The following is a 22,963-nucleotide window of genomic DNA, read 5'->3' as shown; positions in this document are numbered from 1 at the left end:
CCCACAGGCCAAATCCAGTATGCCACCTTTTTTTTTGTAAATAAAGTTTTATTGGAACAGATCCATGCTCACTCATTTATGTATTGGCCATGCCTGCTTTCACATCACAATGAGAGAGTTGAATAGTTTTCAACACAGACTCTATAGCCCCCAAACCCTAAAATATTTACTAACAGGCCCTTTACAGATAAAGTTTGCCAGCCCCTGATCTAAATGGGTCTGGACTCAAACTTTTTATTCACCTATCCTAGGTTTTACTTTCACTTTATTAATATTTATTTCTTCTCTTTACTGACTAAAAGCCATTCTTCTTAACAGAGATAACAAAAGCTAAATAGGAATTGAGGCCAGGAAGTCACATTATCTTTTGATATCATATTATCTCTTGTCATTCCTCTGGATCAGACCCCCAGAAGCTCTTACCCTGACTAACCTCCTTGCTTCTCACTTTATCACCCAACCTGTCCTCCACAATTCATCCTCTGGGCTGCTACTCAGATAAACTTTTCAATAGACTAATCCAATTTAAGTATCTTAAAACTCTTCAAGGATTTCCTATGTTCAACACAAAAATCTAAACTCTTTCCTATGGCATAAAATGCCCTTCATGACCCAGCCCTTGCTGGTCATACATCCTTTTCCTCTTGCTCTTCTCCCCCATGTACAGTCAGTGCTCAGCCATGCTGAACTGCTATCAGTTGCCATATTCTCACACCCGTCTGCATTTTGCACGCCTTCTCTCTCCCTGGAACTTTCCACTGATACATCCTCCTTCTTCTTTGCCCCTCTTCAAGTCTCAAGTCAAGTATTTTCTCCTTTGGAACATTTCCTGTTTCTCCAGTAGACATAGGTGGGCTTTGCTCTTTGATATCATCGTGCCGTGTGTGCGTGTGTGTGTGTGTGTGTGTGTGTGTGTGTGTGTATGAACACATACATATCTATTGATCGAGCTCATCTAACTAGCTTGTCATTCTGCATTATAATCTGGCTGCATGCCTGCCTCTGTACTTGACTGTAAGTAACTTGAGGGTCTGAAATATGATTCTGATCTTGTCACCTCTAGAGTCTAATACATACCCCAGTGCAGAAACTTCAGTTCAAGGTGCCTAAGAATGCGTCAGGAATTTTTTCATGGTGACTTTAGATCAAAAGAAATATGTTACAGCTCTGTTTACTAAGTAGTTAGTAAACTTAATAAGTAGTTAGTACTTAATAAGTATTCATGTTCTAGCAACTTAGTAGCCATTTGAAAAATAATACTATTAAATTAAAGAAAAAATACCATTCTTGAATAACCACAATTACTTACTAATGAAATGTGTGTGTCTGTAAGGCATTACACAAGTTCTCAAACATTAGAATTAGATTGGACACTGTCACCTTCATTTCCTGCTCTATACTGATTTTGGCATGGTATTTGTTTTTATCGCAACCACTGTAAGGTCAGCTTTGCCAGGATATAATGCCATAGACAGAAATATACTGCGACCTAATGTTGAAATGGTAAACTACCTTAAGCTAGTAATTTTCTCAGTGTCTCACAGATATAAAATATCATTGTGTTTTGCTTGAAAATTATAAATATTCCACAGTGTCCCTCTGAGTTCACTGCAGTATCCTTGGCATGCCGTTTGGGGAACCATAGCCCCAGTGCATAGAAGTTCATTAAATATTTGTGTAATCCACCCCAGCTAGAATGTCCATATGATAAATTACATAAAACTTAATCAAAAGATATCTTTAAAGAGAAAATAGTTATAGAATTGGTATCAGCAAAATTTGCCAGCCAGGTGGTAAATATTTTAGGGTTGTAGGCCATATAGTTTCTTTAACAACTGTTCAATTCTGCCACTATAGCATCAAAGCAGATATAAATAATATATAAATGTATGGATATGACTGTGTTCTAACACAACTTTATTTACAAAAACAGGTGGCTCGCTCATGGGCTAGTGTTTGTCAACACTAGCCCATGTTGGCAAATTAATAGAAAGTCTTTTAAAAGGTACGTTCTTTCCAAACTAAAGTTACTAAAAAGCTATAAACAAAAGGTGAGACAGAACACCATGAGTCTATACCGATATGAATAAGTTAATAAATTGAAATTTTTATGAGGTATGGAATTACAAAGGTGTGATATTGTGATTTATTGTAAGAAATATATATTTGGTCTTCATCCCAGTTTCTAGTTCACAGCTCCCAAAACCCTAGGAATTTCCTAAGTGTGGAGAGTGATAAAGGTGTCTTTTGTTTTGTTAATGAGGTGACTTTGGACCCCATCTAAGGATGGAGGCTGGTTGCCAGGAGAACCAACCAGGCAATTAGAGGGTTGGAACTTTCCATCCCACTCCCAGACCTCCAGGAAGAGAAGAGGAGCTGGAGGTTGAATCGACTGCCAATGGCTGGGCTTCCCTGGTGGCGCAGTGGTTAAGAATCCGCCTGCCAATGTAGAGGATACGGGTTCGAGCCCTGGTCTGGGAAGATCCCACATGCCACGGAGCAACTAAGCCCGTGTGCCACAACTACTGAGCCTGCGCTCTAGAGCCCGTGAGCCACAACTACTGAGCCCACGTGCCACAACTACTGAGCCCACGTGCCACAACTACTGAAGCCCGCGTGCCTAGAGCCCATGCTCCACAACAAGAGAAGCTGCCACAATGAGAATCCCATGCACCACAATGAAGAGTAGCCCCTGCTCGCCACAACTAGAGAAATCCCGCGCACAGCAACAAAGACCCAACGCAGCCAAAAATAAATAAATAAATTTATAAAAAGAAAAAAGAAAATGCCAATGACTGATGATATAATCAATCATGACTATGTAATGAAGCCTCCATAAAAACTCCAAAGGGACAGGTTCAGAGAGCTTCGGGATTGGTGAAACCTAGAGATTTGGGGAGAGTGGTGTGCTTAGAAGCTCCATGTCCCTTCCCACATACCTTGCCCTCTTTTCCATCTGGCTGTTCCTGAGTTATATCCTTTTACAATAAACTGGTGACCTATTAAGTAAAATGTTTCTCTGAGTTCTGTAAGCTGCTCTTGCAAATTAATCGAACCTGAGGCGGGGGGTTGTGGGAACCTCTGATTTATAGCCAGGGTGTTGGAAGTACAGTTAACAACCTGGACTTGTTACTGGCATCTGGTGGTGGGGGTGTGGTGGAGAAGGGTGCGTGTGTAGTCTTATAGGACTGAGTCCTCAAGCTGTGGAATCTGGTGCTATCTCCCAGGTAGACAGTGTCAGAATTGAATTGAATTCTTAGACACTGAGATGGTGTTCTGAGAATTTCTCGTTGGAGCTGTGGGGAACCCTACCTCCACCCCGTTGGGAACTGAGTCTCAGAACACCAAAAGAAAAGGGAACAAGAATAACTTCATGTGCAGAAGCCTGGTAGACAACATGTTAAAGTGAACAACATCAAAAAAGAGATAAATATAAATTACGTATCACTTGACAGGATGCAGTGAGAGGAAGCAAAATCACTTGTGATATTTATGCCAGAAATCTATAACAAATAATTAACAGTCACGGGCTTCCCTGGTGGCACAGTGGTTGAGAGTCCGCCTGCTGATGCAGGGGACACAGGTTCGTGCCCCGGTCCGGGAAGATCCCACATGCCGCCGAGTTGCTGGGCCCGTGAGCCATGGCCGCTGAGCCTGCACGTCTGGAGCCTGTGCTCCGCAATGAGAGAGGCCACAACAATGAGAGGCCCGCGTACCGCAAAAAAAAAAAAAAACCCGAATTAAGGGTCATTCTACAGAATAACTGACCTATAATCTTCATAAATGTCGAAGTCATGAAAGTCAAGGAAAGACTAGGGAACTGTTCCTGAAAAATGGTGAGAATAGAGACATGACAATAAAATGTACCTCTGTGCAACGTATAATTCCAAACTGGATCATTTTGCCCCACAGAACATTATTAATATAACTGGTAAAATTTGAATGTGGTGTGAGGATTAGACACTAGCAATTATTCAATGTTTATTTCCTGATTTTGTTGGTTATATTGTGTTTACACGAGAGAATGTCTTTGCTCGCAAGAAATACATACTGAAGTGTTCAGGGTGGTTGGGGAATTGAGTCAGCAGCTTACTCTCAAATGGTTCTGGAACAAAAGTCCTTTGTCCTGTACTTATAACTTTTCTGTAACTTTGAGATTATTTCCATTAAAATTTTTTTTAATTTCTAAAATTAAACAGTGGAAGAGAAGATGTGCAAGGATTACTGCTCTGTATTAGCAGAAGAGCTGGCCCTGTTCCCATCCCAGGTGATTTTCCTCATTTCCTTACCAAGCAAACACATCCTAGGGAAGGTACAAGGACAGTAATTATAGACAGTATTGTTCTCCTTTATTTAAGGCATGGAAATAGGTAAACTTTACTCAACCAACAAGGCTTTACTGAACATTACTACATTCTCAGCATCGTGTGAGATAGAGAAGGAAAGGAAATAAACATGTATAGAACATCTGCATGTATCAGGCAAGGAAGACAAAGAATGGCTTCTGCTCTCAAGGACTATGTACATTAGTTGAGTAGACAAGACTGGCATAAATTCACATGAGAAACATACTATATAATTACTCATTTACTTAATTGGTTAGCTTCTTTTCTCACCCTGTTCCTTGCAACCTCATCAGGAAGATCAATTAGAAGTACCAAAGATGCTTAATTAAGAAAGACCTGGAAATAAGGGTAAAAGTACAAGACAGAGTTGCCAGTATAGATCCAAACAAACTGAGAGGACAAAGAACCTTTCCTCTACGCTGGAACAGAGAGAGGTAGAACCCCAGAAGACTGCTGGTATTTACAAACTCACCAACACTTTGTCTGTTAGCCACCTTAGATGTCCACAATATTGCTGAGGTAGAAATGTGAATGGCCCACAGTGTGAAACCAGTGGACAGGCAATGAATCAACTGGCAACTGAATAAACCTAGCTGATCACTCAGAATCCGTATCAGAGAATTCCCTGGCAGTAGTTAGGACTCCGAGCTTTCACTGCCGAGGGTACAAGCTCAGTCCCTGGTCAGGGAGCTAAGATCCCACAAGCCGTGAGGTGTGGGGAAAAAAAAAAAAAAAAAAAAAAAAGAATCCACATCAAAATTAGCAGAGTCTAGAAGTAAGAAAACAGTGGAGGTTTAGGATATTTTTCTGGGTCAGAGATTATCAAAATGAGATCATTAACAGATATTTTCTGAGATAATAAAATGTTCAAATAAATTTGGGATGCAATGAAACAAATTAAGGCAAGTTTCTTTATTACAGAACTTCTTGGAGCCTAAAGTATGCTCATGTGCATTGTACACCTAAAAGGAGGGGTATTATTACATGCGGCATTTCACTTAGATCAGGAGCCATATCGAAACTTCTAAGTGTAGAAAATGTCTACCATGGAGACAGAATGAATAAAAAAAGAGATAGCTACTTTGAGAGGTATATCATCAATAGTAACAGTAATAATAATAACAATAATAATAATAGCTCCATATTATGCTTCCTGGGAGCCTCACACTCTTCTAAGGTTTAATGCTTCATTTTATCTTGACAACAACCCTATGACATGATATAATTATGATCCCCATTTTACCTTGAGGAAAATTAGATAGAAAGGTTAAGTAAATTGTCGAAGGTCATATGACTAGAAAATGGTCAAGCCAGGATGCAGACTCAAGCAGTCTGGCTCCAGCACCCATGTTCTTAACCATTACACTATATAACTTACCAACGAAATTCTTATTCATTTATTTCAAAGTAAATTATTAGCTGGATATTAAGCAAGAATGAAAAACAAGCATGATGACTAGTTTTAAAAAAAGGTTAGGAATTTAATTCAATGAAATCGGGAATACGGATAGGAGGTAAAAAACTTGTCATTATAATTATGAAGTACATAGTCATGATAAGCCATAGTTCATTAAAAATAAGAAGCATTTCAAGCAAAGACTATGCACCCCAACGTTCTAACCCACACTAAAACAGTATGGTGAGCAGTTTAGAAGAGTTCTCACTCACCGTGATTCTCTTCATATCTAGCTGGCGCAGCTGCATCATATTCTGAAGGATAGTGTGCTTGTACCATGACTCTTGAGCTATTGGATTGCCATCAAAAGTGATGTCTGAGAGAGAAGTAGAATCAGCAAGGCAACAAACACTCTCAAAACTGCAGGAAAGACAGAAACCACTGGATTACTGTGAGACCTTCAAATAGTACTTTGTTTTGTTTCATACACATTATTTTTTAGAACAGTTTTAGATTTACAGTAAAATTGAGAAGATAGTACAGACTTCCCACATGCTCCACACCGTTTCCCCTATTATTAACATCTTGTATTAGTATAGTACATTTTTTATAATTAATGAACTAATATTGATATATTCTTACTAACTCAAGTCAGTATTTTATCCAGATTTCTTTAGGTTTTACACAATGTCCTTTTTCTGTTCCAAGATCCCATCCAGGATACCACATTACATTTAGTTGTGATGTCTCCTTAGGCTCCTCTTGGCTGTGACATTTTCTTAGACTTTACTTATTTTTGATAATCTTGACAGTTTTGAGGAGTACTGATCAGTTATTCTGTAGGCTGCCCCTCTACTGAAATTTGTCTGATATTTTTTTCATGATAAGATTAGGGTTATGGTACATACTATTAACTAATATGACTTATCACTGTTGAAGTTGACCTTGATCACCTAACTGAAACAGTGTTTGGCAGGTTTCCAATGTAAAGTTACTCTTCCCTCCCCTTCTTTCCATACTGAATTCTTTGGAAGATGGTCATTATGTACAGCCCATACTTAAGGAGTAGAAGTTCAGTTTCCTCTCATTGAGGGCACAGTATCTACATAATTTATTTGGAATTCTTCTTCCCAGGGAGTTTGTCTTTTCCCTGTGTATTTATTTATATCAGTTTTGATTCATGGACATTTCATTTCATTCTTTGGGTTATAATCCAGTACTAGTTTACTTATTTTATTGTTCAAATTCTTCCAGCTTTGGCCATTGGACCTCTTTCAGTTGGCTCCTACGTCCATTTGACATACCCCTATTAACATGGATTTTTTGTTTTTGTAAGCACTTCTTTACTTTCTAGCATTATAAGATTCTCTAGACATATATTTCCTACCCCAGTCCTAGAATCAGCCATTTCTTCAAGAAGCCATGATTCCCTTTATTGGGGAATGGCATTAGAAACAAAGATCTAGTGGCTAGGTATTCTATTTACTACTAGGTGTCATTTCTTTTAGGCCCTCTGATGACAGAGCAAGGAAATATATGTGTGTATACCAACCTGTGCGTATACGTATATCGATATTTCTCTACGAAACCATCTGTGTCTACATTAAGCTAACCATGAGTTCAAATTGATGTCTCCAACTCTAATCTATTACCAAAGGGATCATTCTAGCCTCTTTCCCTTACTTATCTGTAAATTCCTACTCCAACAAGGAGAAATCTGGCTCCCACCATCTCTCATCCATTTAGTTAATTATTAATTCCAGAATATATGTATAGTGGTATCAGAATTTTCAATTTGTACCCCCGTGGGAAATAACTTTATTAACAAAAGCATAATGATAATGTGTAATTCCTTTTGCATCTAGTCTTACAGACTCATTTCCAAAGTTACTTAGGTCAGCACCTTCCCCTCCCACTCTTCCCTGCTCACACCTTCAAGAAGGTTGTTCCATGCAATTGAAATACAGTTACAATCTCCTGTCACAGTCTATATGCATTTCTTCCTGGGATCCTCCAACCTACTAAATTATTTTTTTAATATGCGTACATTAAAGTTCACTCTTTGTGCTGTAAAGTACTATGGGTTTTGACAAATGCATCATGTCATGTATCCACCAAGAAAGTATCATACAAAATAGTTCCATTGCCCTAAAAAATCCCCTATTTAACCATCCTCCTCTCTCCCTGAATCTCTGGCAGCCACTGATCTTTTCACTGTCTATATAGTTTTGTTTTTTCCAGAATTTCATAGAGTTGGAATCATATATTATAATTTGTAGCCTTTTCAGATTGACTTCTTTCACTTAGCAGTATGCAATTAAGGTTCATCTGTATCTTTCCGTGGCTTCATAGCTTCTATTTTTTTAAAAAATCACTGAGTAATAATATTCCATTGTCTATATGTACCACAGTTTGTTTGTCCATTCACCTATTGAAGACATCTTGGTTACTTCTGGTTTTCAGTGATATGAATAAAGCGGCTTAAATATTCATATGCAGGTTTTTGTGTGAACATAAATTTTCATCTCAATTGGGTATTGAATTGCACTCAGTAGTGCAATTGCTGGATTGTACAGTAAGACTATGTTCAGCTTTCTAAGAAACCACCAAACTGTCTTCCAAAGTGGCTGTGCCAGCTTGCATTCCTACTGGCTCTACATTCTTATCAGCATTTCATATTTGTCAGGTTTTTTTTAATTTTAGTCATTCCAATAGGTCTGTAGTGGTCTCATTGTTTTAATAGGCAACTCCCAAATGACAAAGATGTTGAGCATTTTTTCATATGCATATTTGCCACTGGTATATCTTCTCTGAATTTTCAGCTCTTGGGCCCATTTTTGGTTTTTTTTTTGCGCGGTACGCGGGCCTCTCACTGTTGTGGCCTCTCCCGTTGCGGAGCACAGGCTCCGGATGCACAGGCTCAGCGGCCATGGCTCACGGGCCCGGCCACTCCGTGGCATGTGGGATCCTCCCGGACCGGGGCACGAACCCGTGTCCACTACATTGGCAGGCGGACTCTCAGCCACTGGCGCCACTAGGGAAGCCCTCTTGGGCCCATTTTAAATTGGATTCTTTGTTTCCTTGCTGTTGAGTTTTAAGGGTTTTTTGGGTCATATCACGAATATGTCTTTTATCAGATATATGTTTTACAAATATTTCTCCCAGTCTGACTTGCCTTTTCATTTTCTTAATTGCGTACTTCACAAGGCAGAAGTTTTTTATTTTAACTATGTCCAACTTATCAATTTTCTTTTTCCTGGATCATGCTTTTGGTGTTGTATCTAAAAACTTGCTAAACCCAACACTGCCTAGATTTTCTCAAGTTTTCTTCTAAAAGTTTCATAGTCTTGTGTCTTATATTTAGGTATGATCCACTTTGAGTTAATTTTGCAACAGGTATAAGGTCTATGCCTAGATTCAATTTTATATGAATATCCAATTGTTACAGTGCCATTTATAGAAAAGACTATTCTTTCCCTATTGAATTGCCTTTGCTCCTTTGTCGAAGATCGCTTGACTATATTTGTGTGGGTCTATTTTGGGACCCTCTATTCTTCTCCATTGATATATGTGTCCATTCTTTCACCAATACCATGCTGCCCTGATTATTGTACCTTTATAGTAAGTCTTGAAATAGGTTAGTGTCAGTCCTCCAACTTCGTTCTCCTTCAGTATCATGTTGCTATTCTAGGTCTTAGCTTTTCCATATAAACTTTAGAATCCATTTGTCAATATCTGCTTGCTGGGATTTTGATCAGGACTTTCATTTTCTTATTGAGGTACAGATGACATACAACACTGTATTAATTTCAGGTATACACATGATTCAATATAGGTATATACTGCAAAATGTTCACCATGATTAAGTCAGTTAACATCCATTACCATACATAGTTACAGAATATTTTTTTCTTGTGATGAGAACTTTTAAGATCTATTCTCTTAGCAATCTTCAAATATGAAATACAGTATTAACTATAGCTGACACGCTGTACATTACATCCCCATGACTTATTTATTCTATAAGTGGAAGTTTGTACTTTTGACACCCTTCACCCATTTAACCCACCCCTTACCTAATCTGTTTTATATATATATGAGCTTGGTATTTCATTTTATTTATTTATTTTAGATTTCACATATAAGTGAGATCACACGGTATTTGTCTTTCTCTGACTTATTTCACTTAGCATAATGCCCTCAAGGTCCATCCATGCAGTTGCAAATGGCAAGATCTCATTCTTTCTTATGGCTGAATAATACTCCATTGTGCGTGTGTGTGTGTGTGTGTGTGTGTGTGTGTGTGTGTGTGTGTATCACATTCTCTTTATCCATTTATCCATCATTGGACACTTAGGTTGTTTCCATATCTTGGCTACTATAAATAATGCTGCAATGAACATGGGGGTGCCTGTATCTTTTTTAGTTACTGTTTTCATTTTCTCCAGATAAATACCCAGAAGAAGAACTGCTGGATCACATGGTAGTTTTATTTTTAATTTTTGAGGACTTTCATTTTTTAAAGAAGGGAATAATCACTTTTCTAAATAATACCCCAGAGCAGACTGATAAAACTCATTTAAATTAGAATCACTCTCTTTAATGACTATTGAAATAACTAATGTAAACAGGCCTAAAAGTACTTTAGGACTACTTTATTTATATTTAGGAACTATACTAAATATCTTTCTGTGTTAAGAAAAACTAGAGGATATAGAATATTTATGGTATAGAAAATAACCTATATGCTTGACAATTAAGGTTGAGATGATATCTGTAGCAAAAATAAAGTTCATTATGTTTTTTTATTGTCATATTTAAGTATTTCTTCTATGTTTTCCTCCCATTCAAGGTAGAGATACTCTGCTATCAATTATTTTACCTCAGAGTTTATCTTTACCAGTCTAAAAGGTAAATCTCATAATTCATAAACACATTATGGTTTTTGAGACGTGGTTGAGAATTAAGGAAGGCACTTTTTAAAAGGCTAGTATATGCAAATAAAATGAGTGTTCATGAATTTAGACTTAATAATCGCTTTGAGTATAAATAAACGAGAACAAACATTGCAATTTTTCCTACCTAGCATTGATAAAATTCTTTTCTTCATCAATATAAAATAGAACAGTTTATGGTGTTTTAGATGAACGTTTGAAAGATGCTTTTCTCCTTCCCTCATAGTTTTTTATGTAAAGCTAGAATCAAATAAAATGCTTCTGATAACTTTAAAACTGAAACACAAGGCAAACTTTTACTCCTCCACATTGTTAAGTGAACTAACTCATCACCTTCCCTTCACAAATCTGCTTCTCCATGCATATTTCATAACTGATTAAGTCATCAAGGCAGTTGCCACTATGAGCCAATCTCTTACTTAGAAACTGATGACTGAGAATGGGAACTGTGAAGGGTCATCAAGGGATTTTAAGCAAGGTAGGGGGCTAATGTGATTAGAATAATCACAACTTAGTAACATTACGGAAGGTATAAAGGAAAAAAAGAGTTAAAGAGTAAAAAACCAGTTATAAAGTAGATTGCAGTAAGTAATAGAGGTGAAAAAAGTAAGGGTCAAGCATATCTAAGGTAGTAGCTATGAGAGTAAAGAGGAGGGAATAGGTTCTACAGAAATTCAGAGTGTAGTATGAACAGAGATTAGTAATTATTTGGGTGTGAGGAAGAGAGGAGTCTGGAAAAAACTTCAGGTTTCTCTCGGGTTAATGATTGAGGTGGTGATTACAAGGGTGTATAGTTTGTCAAGATTCACTGAGCTTTACACATAAAATGGGTGCATTTTATTACATGTAAATTATATCTCAATAAACTGATTTACAAAGAAACTTAAAGTATTAAAAACTACATGTTTGACAGATCACCTTTTCCTCTATCAGCTCTCCTTTATGAGGAACACTATGCTACACTGGTGGCCAGTGGCTATTAGCACGTTTCCAAAAGGCTTTCATTACGTTTTCCTCCAGCTACCACAGGATGATATAACTTAATTTCAACATTAAGATATTAACTAATGTGAGAAGCAGAGGCAACATAGCTCTTCTATGTTGAAGAGCATTTTTCTTCAATGGCCCAGCATATCTGAACAGAATTAAACTGTAAGCTATGACCGGATAAGACCACTATGACCTGATATCTGTCACTAACTAGGTAGATGCACTGAAAAGTGGAAAAATATGTCCAGAAGCACAGAGAAGGTGGAAAACTTCATTCATTGTAGATATATTCTAATTTTATTGTTATTTATTTTATTTACAAGCTGGACTGCAGAGAGTCTATGATTTATTTATTGCAGGTATAATTTTAAACTGAAATGATTATAACTGTCCCCAGCTCTACCTCTCAAGTATTCCCCTGGAGAATGGAATTAGTCTAATAATTTCTAAATGGGTGCTGTTAAACACAAAACTAAACAGTATCTTCACTGAATTCAAATACTATAAAGCACATTAGTGAATACAGGAGAAAACATTGTGCCTAGTGAGTGTAGTCATCATGAAGCACTTCAGAGATCTAGAAGACCTGTTGATGCCCATCTGGTTGATGTCTGTAATTCAAGCACAACCAAAAAAAAGGCCCCAGGAATGGGAAAATCATTTCAATCCTTAGCAGGTACTTTCCTGGCAACCCTTCCCAGATCAGCAGCTAGCATTTACACCCAGACTGAAGTCTTTATGCTTTGAATAGTTTTATTAAAGTAAAAATAGATTCGTATTTGATCCAGAAGATTCCTCACAAAATTCCATTTCCATCTGCAAGGCATTTGACCAGTAAACATGCCAGACATTCCTAGAAATGCACAAAGTGCATATGATTTTAAAGACATTCTCTAATCAAATAAAACCAGACTCCTTAAGTACAAATACAGGCTAATGAAGGGTTATATCCTACCTAACCTAAGAAAGTCTAAATCAGATTGTTAAAAAACAAAAACACTTGTAAATACAACACTAAGTATAGTGGGGTGGTACTGGCTTTTAAGAACAGTCTCTCCTTTATTAAGAACACTCAGTTGCTTGTCTCTTCAAAGTACCGAGAATGGAAAAGTTTTGGTCCAAAGGCTGACATTTAACTCATAATTTGACTTTAATCATTTTCCAGATTACTCATACATTTGTTCTTCCCCTAGCGGTCTCCACCCAATGCCACATCTGCTTCCTATCTGCTAAAGAACCTATAGAGGAACAATCTGTCCCTACTGATCAAAACTTTCATCTCAAAAGGAAAATGAACTATTTCAGTCCATTTTATGCTTACTTAATAAAATACTGAGAAAATATAAAATTCCCATAGATGCATGTATACCACATAGATATTTAACTAAGAATTCCCAAATACCAGTCAAATTTCTCCAATTAGAAAGTTCTCCCCAAAAGTAAGATAGGTATGCTGGTAAAAGGGGTTTTACTCTTTCATACCAATGAAGTATCAAGTACTCTGGAATAATCTTAATGAAAAGCTCACTTATTTTATACTGATAAGTGAGAATTTTACTGAACAGTTACTATGTGTCTAGCAGGCTAAAATGAAATGGAACAGTAGAATAAATCAAGTGTGCTCACAAGGACTGAAATATACACAATTAATAAACATAATATAACTAGAAAGATCAATAAGATAATATCTAAGTCTTAAAGAATGAAGCACAGTTAAAGAAAAGAGCATATAATAACAGTGTTTGTATTTCTGATAAAATGATGAACTAAGTTTGTGGACTGAGGCTCTTGCTAAAAACAACTAAAAATGCATAAAATATATTTTTAAAATCTTCTCAAATGCATCCATAACCTGTTAAAAAAAAAAAAAAAAGGGCTTCCCTGGTGGTGCAGTGGTTGGGAGTCCACCGGCCGATGCAGGGGGCACAGGTTCGTGCCCTGGTCCGGGAAGATCCCACATGCCGCAGAGTGGCTGGGCCCGTGAGCCATGGCCGCTGGGCCTGCACGTCCGGAGCCTGTGCTCCGCAACGGGAGAGGCCACAGCAGTGAGAGGCCCGCGTACCGGAAAAAAAAAAAGTACGCAAGCCAAAAAAAAAAGTAAAGGTGGGAAGCCAGAGAGGTAAGCAGAATGTTGAAACTGACCTTTTTGTTGTGAGGGTACTTATTGAACCTAATGAACCTGAGCTCTGGTTTACATGATATTCAAAGCTGGAGGACAGAAGACAAATCCCAGGGGCCACCCAAGTTGAAGAGTCTACTGGAGACCTGTCCATAACCCTGTGACCGCAAGGGCTAGGGTCTCAATATAGGGTGAGTTATAAACTTTTCTACCTACTACCCCAGGAATATTGCCTATCTCAAAACCTGGGGCTAAGAACTAGAGGAAAATTCTTCCCTGGTTACTTGTAACCACAAACCACAATTTGCAACCTGAATCCACACTAAATGCGTGGTCTAAAATGTTTCAAGAGGAGAATTGATATTTTGAAGAGGTCGAAGGCTTCTTATGTCCATAGGCATCTGACAGAAACAAATGAAACTCATCCATGGAGAAACCTACCTTTATACAAGACCCCAAGAATTCCCAAAGATGGGTACCAAGATAAATAAACGGTTCACAGTTCAAAAGGAAATAAAACACTCTAACAGCCAGCAGAAACAACAGGTGACACTGTCAAACTGGCTATGACTTCTTCATATAATGGGATCATCAAACAGAAGATAAAAATTATAATATATTCCAAGAAATAAAAACAGGTTTAAAAATGTGAGTAAACTCCAAGAAGATGTGAAAAGGCACAGAACTTCTAGAGATCAAAAAAAATTTTTTAATTAAAGTAAAAAAGTCAAAGGCAGTGGATGGAGATAAAGGGAATCAAGCACTTACCCTATTTTCCTTGCACAAACCAAAAAGCTAGTAAAAGTTTTCTTTATAGAAGAAACATAGCTTAAAAAATGAAGAATGATAGAATATCACCATTTGTAACCCCCAAAGAAGTAATGGATTCAGACAACAATCATCAGTAACTACTAAAATACTTAGGTGAAAAGATGATGGGGAACTTTATTAAAAATGGAATAGGCTAACAACCGTTGAATCCCATAATCAGTTTTAGCATTATAGTAAGCAAAACTAACATGCATTTTTTCATATATATATATATATATATATATATATATATATATATATATGTATTGGGTTGGCCAAACGAACTTTTTGCCCAACCCGATATATATGTATAGATATATACATATATATATTTTTTCTCCATATACATTTTCTTTCACTTTCCTGTTTCTTTTGGTGCTCCATAACAAGTAACCATCCGTGTTTGATACATGTTAATTAATGTTAGTCACTAGAATTCTTTTTAGTACATGATGGTAGTAGGGCGTTCTTAGAAATGAATGGTCCTAAAGAATCTCAAGATACCTTCTAATAATAAGTCACTATGTTTTTGTAACAAAGCAAAAATATGCTGGAAAAAAATTTTCACACTGCATGAAAAAGAACTCCAAATTTCCCTTGGGGAAACTATTAGTAGGTTAACCCATTCATCACAATATTTAAGAGATTTTAATATTTGAGAAGCTAAAGTGACAACAGAGAGAAGTAAAGAGAAGACTGTGGATATAGATAGAATCAAAAAGAAAGTGAAAAGGAGAGCACAGAGACCTAAAGAGCTGAACAGAATAGAGAAAAATGTTAAACTGTCTCTTTACGTATCTTTTGTCACAACAATGCCATGACAACGATTCAATAAAGAGAATATCTATTATGTCTGTATGCATCTGGTTGACAGAAGACACCAGCACAGAGTTGAGTGTCTCAATTGCAGATGACAATTCTGTTAGCTTTCTCCAGGCTACAATGATCATTTTCTAGCAGTAAGATGGGAAAAAAAACAACATAGCTTCAGTCTCAGGTGATTCACAATGACTCTGATTACTGAGGGTAGATTTCAGGACCTGATAATGTTCTTGTAATGCTAATTTGTGACACTGCAACCAAATTTAAAATGACAAAGGAAGTTCTTAATGACATATTTCCTCTTACTGGATTGATATGTGAATTACAGAAGGAAAAAAAGATTCTTTGCAGTCTCAAATATGATAATGATAATTCTAAAAGGCATGATCATTTTAGCCACTTTAGACCTTTATATTGTTTACTAATGCCATGAGCTATAAAGCAGGTTAAATAATATCCCCACATACAACGAGATGTAAACTCAGTACTGAGTAGGTAAGCAGCTCTCTGAGAAAACAACAACCTGATGTAGCATTTGCCAATTCCATGGTGTAAATATTTCCAACATGGCCAGTTTTAAGCTATGAAGATGATGTTGCTGAGGTGAGGAGATGCACCTAAATTGGTCTAGTGAGCCAGTACAAGCTGGCCTCAGCACACCACTGCAGACCAAATTCCTCTATTACAGTTAATGGAAGGACAGCTATTATTCCATCATGAAAAAATTTTGTTAGTTGGAGGACCTTCCTCCTAATGATGGTTTTACAATATTTTTGAACTTTTTATCAACATGTAATACATAGAAAGACTACAAATCACAAGTACACAACTTGATGATTCTGCATAAACTGAACATACCCATGTAAGTAGTACCCAGATCAAAATATTACCCACACCCTGATGCCTCCCTTTGTGTACTCTTACAGTCATTACACCTCCCAAAGGTAACCACTCTCCCAATTCTAACACTATAGATACAGATATGCCTGTTTTAGATAAAATTGTATATATGCATTTGTTTGAATCCGGCTTCTCTTGCTACATGTTTTGTTTTTTTGAGATTCATCCACATTGTATGTAGCTGTAGTTTGATGATTTCCATTATATAAAAATAGCATTCAATTTACTTCCTCTATTCTACTATTAGTGGACACTTGTTTGCAGTCTGGTGTTATTATAAATAGTGAAACTAAGAATATTAAGCTTTTCTGTGGAGTATAAACCTAGGAGTAGAACTGCTGAGTATAAAGTATCCTATTAAGTTCAACTTAATAGATACTGCCAGAGTTTTACAAAATGATTTTACCTATTTACACTCCCACTAGCAGGTATGAGAGCTTCAGTAGCTCCACATCTTCACCAATGCTTCTTATAATATGTTAGACATTGACAAATCGTACAATCGTGTCCTCTATTAAAATATTAATTCTTCTATATTTCAGTAGCTGCTAATACTGGCTGGGCAACAGAATCATTTGTGGAGCAGCTTATTGAAAAATACAAATACTTAGAACCCATCCAGATCTAAATCAGAATCTCTAGGTCACAGATGAATAATTCCAAATAGTTCTATAGGTGATTCTAATGCAAAGTCAAGGTTTGAGACCATTGAGGTAAACTTCAATATCCCCTTAAAACTACAGATTTCTCATGTGAACTTCACAATTCCTTACTAATATTAAGAAAGGATTCATAATTCTAAGGAGAAAGATGACTTCTCCAAAGTCACACTGTGATATACTGGCCCATGTTCACAAATATAATATGTCAAAAAATGGCAAACTATCTAAATGACCATCAATAAGGGACTCATTAAATAAATTAAGATTAATCCATTCAATGAAATTAAATGTAGCCATTAAAGAGATTGAGATGTACACTCAGGGCTGATATACACTTCGTATAACTAACTGCCTTAGTTAAAATTCTGAAATACTTCCATGCCAGGTGATAAAGACCACTACTCTCAAAATACCTAAATGCCCCTCCTCACTGCTCCACTCTCAGCCCTGAGGTGCCCTGTACCTCCTATTATTTTGGCAGCACAAAGATTAACCTTTGACATAGCAGGGGCCTCGAGAGAGATCCAGTTTAGCACCTATTCTGGCCGAATCAGTGTCCATGCATTAAAAAAAATTTGTTTTGAAAACCTCACCTCACTCCATAATTATGCAACAAAAAAATCTTAAGTGTGGCCATGAGATTAAATCAGCATTCTTCTCCATATCTGTTCCTTTCTGCCTTCCTTTTTTTCTGCTTATAAAAGTAATACATAATCTGTAAGGAAATTTGGAAAACTATAAAAACAAAACTTGGAAAAAAACCAAAACCATGTAAAATCTTTCCTCCTAAAGATATATAGATAGATAGATAGATAGATAGATATACAAAACGTAGAGCATTTTATATGAAATAGCTTTGTATACTGCTTCCTTAATATTCTAACACTTTTGCATGTCATTATTTTAAAATTATTATTTTAATGAATGCATAGTATTTCAATGTTTTTAGAACATCCTAATTTTTTTAACCTGCTGAATTCTAGTCATCTATGGAACAAATCTGCTATATTAAAATGGAGAGAAATTACAAGAAATAATATATATGAGAAATAAACCTTGAAAGATTTTTGTTTGTGGTAATGAATCTTGGGGACTATATTGCAAGGTTTAGTTGGCAAAAAACAGAAATATTTAATCAGATATAAGCAAATATATTTTGGTCTTGGCATAGCAATTTGAGATTAGGGATAACAAACAAGAATAAACTGAGCAGTTTAATCTTAATTCAGTGGAGGTTCTGGAGGAAATCTGTATAGAAAACAAATAATGAAATCATTTTGGTAAAAAGTGATATACTGAGTCTGTGTGCTTAGAATTTCCAGGCATAGTACCTGTCTTCTTTTTCTCTCTGGCATGTTCATGATCAGCATAAATAAAACTAATGTTTTAATCCATGGGGCCTTGCTACACTATCCACTGCATAGAGGAAACCATAGACTGAAAGATAGTGGTGCTCATTCTACTGGTAATTCTCATGAGTTGGCTCGGATTACTTATGAAGGTGGCAGCCTGCATCCTTGACTATTCTTACTGTCTTTTGCTGCCATCAAAGAGACTGCCAGAGGGGGTAGGATAGGTAAACTTGGATAAGAATAAATCTGTGCCTCCACTCTTGGATACCTATGTTGTTTCCATTTTGAACTGCTATTAAAAAATTCTGTAATGAGTATCCTTGTAGCACTAGTTTGGTAGGGTTATCAACAAAGTACCACAATCTGGGTAGCTTAAACAATAGAAATTCATTTTCTCATAGTTCTGGAGGATAGAAGTCCAAGATCAAGGTGTCAGCAGGGTTTATTTTTTCTGAGGCCTCTCTCTTTGGCTTGTAGATGGCCATATCTTATCCCCGTCTTCACACACATGGGTTTTCTTCTGTGTGTGTGTGTGCAGAGGTGTCCTATTCTTATCAGAATTAGGACCCACCCATATGACCTCATTTTACCTTAATTACTTCTTTAAATGCCCTGTCTCCAAATAAGGTCATATTCTGAGGTACCAGGGATTAGGACTTCAACATATGCATGGGGGGGGGGCGGAGAGAACACGCTTCAGCCCATAGCACTCATATATATAAGTCTTTATGCATATTCTTAGGTTTGATCCCTATATCCCTATCCATCACTTACTTCTCTTTCTGAATCATGAACTACCAAAAGTATCTATCTCTCATTCAAATGGCAGTTACATTAAATTTCATTTGCTACATGATCCAGACAGAATGACTGTAAGGAAGAGTTCAGTGTGAAACTGGTATTGGTGAATACATCATCATTTCCCTTAAGATTTCATCAGAACATTAAATATTCACTGTAGCACTTTTGACCTTCCCAACCAATTTAAACTACAGTAGCATAATGTAACACTGCTACTTATCTCTTCATTTGAACAAAAGATTCCTGAAATCTCCCATTTCATTTTATAGTCAAGTCACAAGAATAATAACAATAATGTATTCATTCAGGAACCATGGGGCTCTCCTCTAAACTGAAGAGCATCATCTTATAGTACTATATAAATCATATTCCTTCACTCATGAGGAACATGGCAATTTCTATATATTCAGGTTCTCAAATAATAACTCCCAGGGCTGGTTATCTAGCCCACATGGGCATAGTTGCACAGTTAGAAGAGTTTTCACTTCATATTACAAACCTTTAGCTATCTGCAGCCTTTGGGAAAGGGATAGATAATTTATTAACAGAGTAACATGTTGTACTACAATTTTGTTTTAATTGTTAATATGGAAAAGAAAGGTTTAAAGGGCATTGTGTATGATAGGCACTGGGATTATTGCTAAGGACAGAAGGATGAGTAAAACTGAATTTCTACTCTTAAGGAAATTACATTCTGATAGGAGAGATAAGTATATACATGCATACATGCATGTATACACATATATGTGAGGTAAATACAGGGCCATAAACTGAATGTCCCAGTCCATCTTCCAAAAAACAATATAAGAACTACAAGAACAACAGACAAATCACATAAAACCAATGCCCATAACATAACAAAAAGACAGAGAATGCCCAAGTATCAAATTACCTATAAGTAGGTAATATAGAAGGACACTTTGGAAAAAAACTCTGTCCAAGAGAGAAAAGGGGAACTAGTAGTGGGACTAAAACTAATTTACAATCACCACCAGAAAGAGAAAGTCCACACTAGGTGCAAAAATATTGGAGAGTGCCATTAGATCAGAGCATGTGCTACATGGAATGGACTTTTAAGAGCACATGATTAGCTGTGGCAGTCTTCAAAAATTCATTGCTCTTGAGATGATAGAAAGGAAGGTAAAGGAGGTCTTTGGAAATTGGATGGTGAAGGTGAAAATGGGCAAAGGGGCAAAAGGGGAAAATGTAGAGGCTTGCAAGACAAAAGAGAACCCCAAAAATAAAGATAAAGACCTAAGATTCTTGTAAATCACCCAAACTCACAAAATAAACTGGCAAAAACAGACTAAATCTATACCAAGTACTTTGAGAATACAAAATCAAACCCACTTAAGCTGATGAAAATTCCCTCCCACCTTGAAAAGAAATATGAAGAACAAGAAAACTATAACATGATATTCCACACTGAATTAATTACCCTCAAATAAGCATTTGGAGGTATGAAAAACCACCTTGAATATAAAATTCAAAAATTAAAAGCAAAAATGGACAATAACAAGAAAAAATAAAAATAGAGTTGACTGAACTTAGGAAAGAAATGAAAGGAAAAGACAAAATCATTGCAGAATCAAAGATGAAATCACAAAGTCCCCAAGGGAGACTAGATCCAAATAAAATTTTACTAAGGGACACTGAAGAAAGCCAGAAAAAACAACCAAGAGAATGAAAACAAGGCAAAGAAATAAAATGGATCAGAAGTAAAGTGGTTGAAATAGAAGAAAACCAAAGAAGAAAACAAGTATGTGTAATAGGAGATCGTGAAGATAAAAACAGAACAATTGAACAGAACTAATACTTAAAAGTATAATCCAAGGAAACTTTCTGGAAATGAGAAAAGACCAAAATGTACATATTGAAAAGGACCAACAGGTACCTGGGAAAACTGAACCAGGATGATGAATTTGAAAACATATCCTAATAAAACTGTTAGACTTAAAAAAAATTTTTTTTTTAATCCTCAAGACCTCTAAGCATAAAGATGACAATTGAAATCAGACTGGCACCAGATGCTCTAAACACCACTTACAATGCAAAGTAACAAAAGCAATATATTTTTTTAAAAAACTCACGGAAAGAATGAATGAACCAAGAATTTTATATTTAGACAAACTGTCCTTCAAGTATCAAGGTATATAAAAACTTAACATAAGATAACATAAGCCCTGTGGAATTGAAGTGTAACTGAAAGTTTCACTATTGAATTCATGAGGGTGTCAGTATAAAGCCACAGTTTTAAATGTATACAGACAGACAAACAGATAAATGTATATAACTCACAGAAACACACACACACACACACACACACACACACACACACACACATTTCCTAATTCTATCCACTGAGGAGGCCTAGAAGCAATGATATCCCAGTAACCATGAACATACCTGGCACTCAAATCTTGATGTCTAAATACCGTTTTCCACTAAAAGGAATCAGAACCCCTGTAAAAGATGAGCCTGGAACATTTAGTTGTGCCAGAAAGTAAGAAAGTGCTCAAAGAAGGAGGACATATCAAAAGATAATAGGAGACAGCTTAACAAATCCAAGAAAATATGAACATCAAAATATAGTTGATCCTTGAACAATGTGAGTTTGAACTGTGCACTTATACGCAGATATTTTTCAGTAGTAAATAATTCAGTACTACACAGTAGTACTGTGTAGTTGATTGAATCCGAGGATATAGAGGAACCTCAGATAAGGAGAGCTGACTATAAATTATCAGCGGATTAACCCCTGCGTTGTTCAAGGGTCAACTGTAAATAACAATAGTAAAGGATTATAACCTTCTCTTTCCCTGTTATAAAACTTTCTGTAAGTTAGTCACTAGGTGTTATAATTCCTGAGGGCTAAAAGTATGCTCCCTCTAGTAACTAAAAATACATTTTAACAATTCATAGCTTGAAAAGGCATGACTCCAAGGATTAATTCCTCAGTGGCAAGAGGAAAGACAGTAAGTGAGGGATACATGCTTACCAAGACTACAAGGAAGTGAATTCAGACTTAGGCACAGGTCTGTGTGTGCTTATCCTAAAGTATTCATATGTATTTGGTAAGTATGACGGTGAGAGGTGATAGAAGAACCATGCTGTGGAAGAAGCAAGAATCTGTGATATCTAGGTCAGCCAGACAGATGGTACTGTGAGGTGAGGGAGATTGGGAGTAGCACGCGTGCCTGCGCATACACACACACACACACACACACACACACACTCACACACACTCACACAGAGGAAATGGGATGAAATGACCCAAAGTGAACAGGCTAGTAAACAGATGGCCCTAACATTAATGTAAGCTAAGATCTGAAAGAGGAAATAAGTTTGTCGGATATCTCTTATCTCCCTGCTTCCCCTGGTAACAGAACACTTCTTTTCTGTAGCAAACCCAATCCACAAACTGATCCCACGCATATTGTGCTAGGGAATAGAGAACATATGTCCCAGCCTTGAGCATTTAGTATGTCCTATATGCCTGTGGCCACAGTGACTAGTTCCAACTGGGCACTTGACCTAAATAACAAACAAGCACAATCAGAATCCTCTGTAACAGTGCTTCCCAGACTATAATGCACATTTGAATTACCCAGGGATCTTTTAAAAATGATGATGCTAATCTAGTAGGTCTAGGGTAGGGCTTGAGATTCTGGATTCCTCATGAGCTCCCAGTGATGCTGATACTACTGATCCAGGACCACATTTTTGAACTTTAGGGCTCTTCAAAAACTTTTTGCCATGTATATGGAGAAAACTCTAATTCAAAAAGATACATGCACCCCAATGTTCATA

The 22,963-nt window shown here is 36.7% G+C and overlaps 1 protein-coding gene across 3 annotated transcripts in view; it reads right to left on the bottom strand.

The window, feature by feature from the left end:
- The window catches only part of LRRC49 (leucine rich repeat containing 49), a 127,995-nt gene that overhangs the window by 53,757 nt on the left and 51,275 nt on the right, over nucleotides 1–22,963 (bottom strand). For all 3 annotated transcript variants that reach the window (XM_060169836.1, XM_060169845.1, XM_060169855.1), the window contains one exon: nucleotides 6,015–6,162. In XM_060169836.1, coding sequence (XP_060025819.1) covers nucleotides 6,015–6,162 — 148 coding nt within the window. The remainder of the gene's footprint in view (nucleotides 1–6,014; nucleotides 6,163–22,963) is intronic.

Source organism: Lagenorhynchus albirostris, chromosome 1, assembly GCF_949774975.1.
Source record: "Lagenorhynchus albirostris chromosome 1, mLagAlb1.1, whole genome shotgun sequence".
Classification (NCBI taxonomy): Eukaryota; Metazoa; Chordata; class Mammalia; order Artiodactyla; family Delphinidae; genus Lagenorhynchus; species Lagenorhynchus albirostris.
Note: the sequence above shows the minus strand (reverse complement) of the source record. Positions and strands in the feature narration are given on the sequence as shown.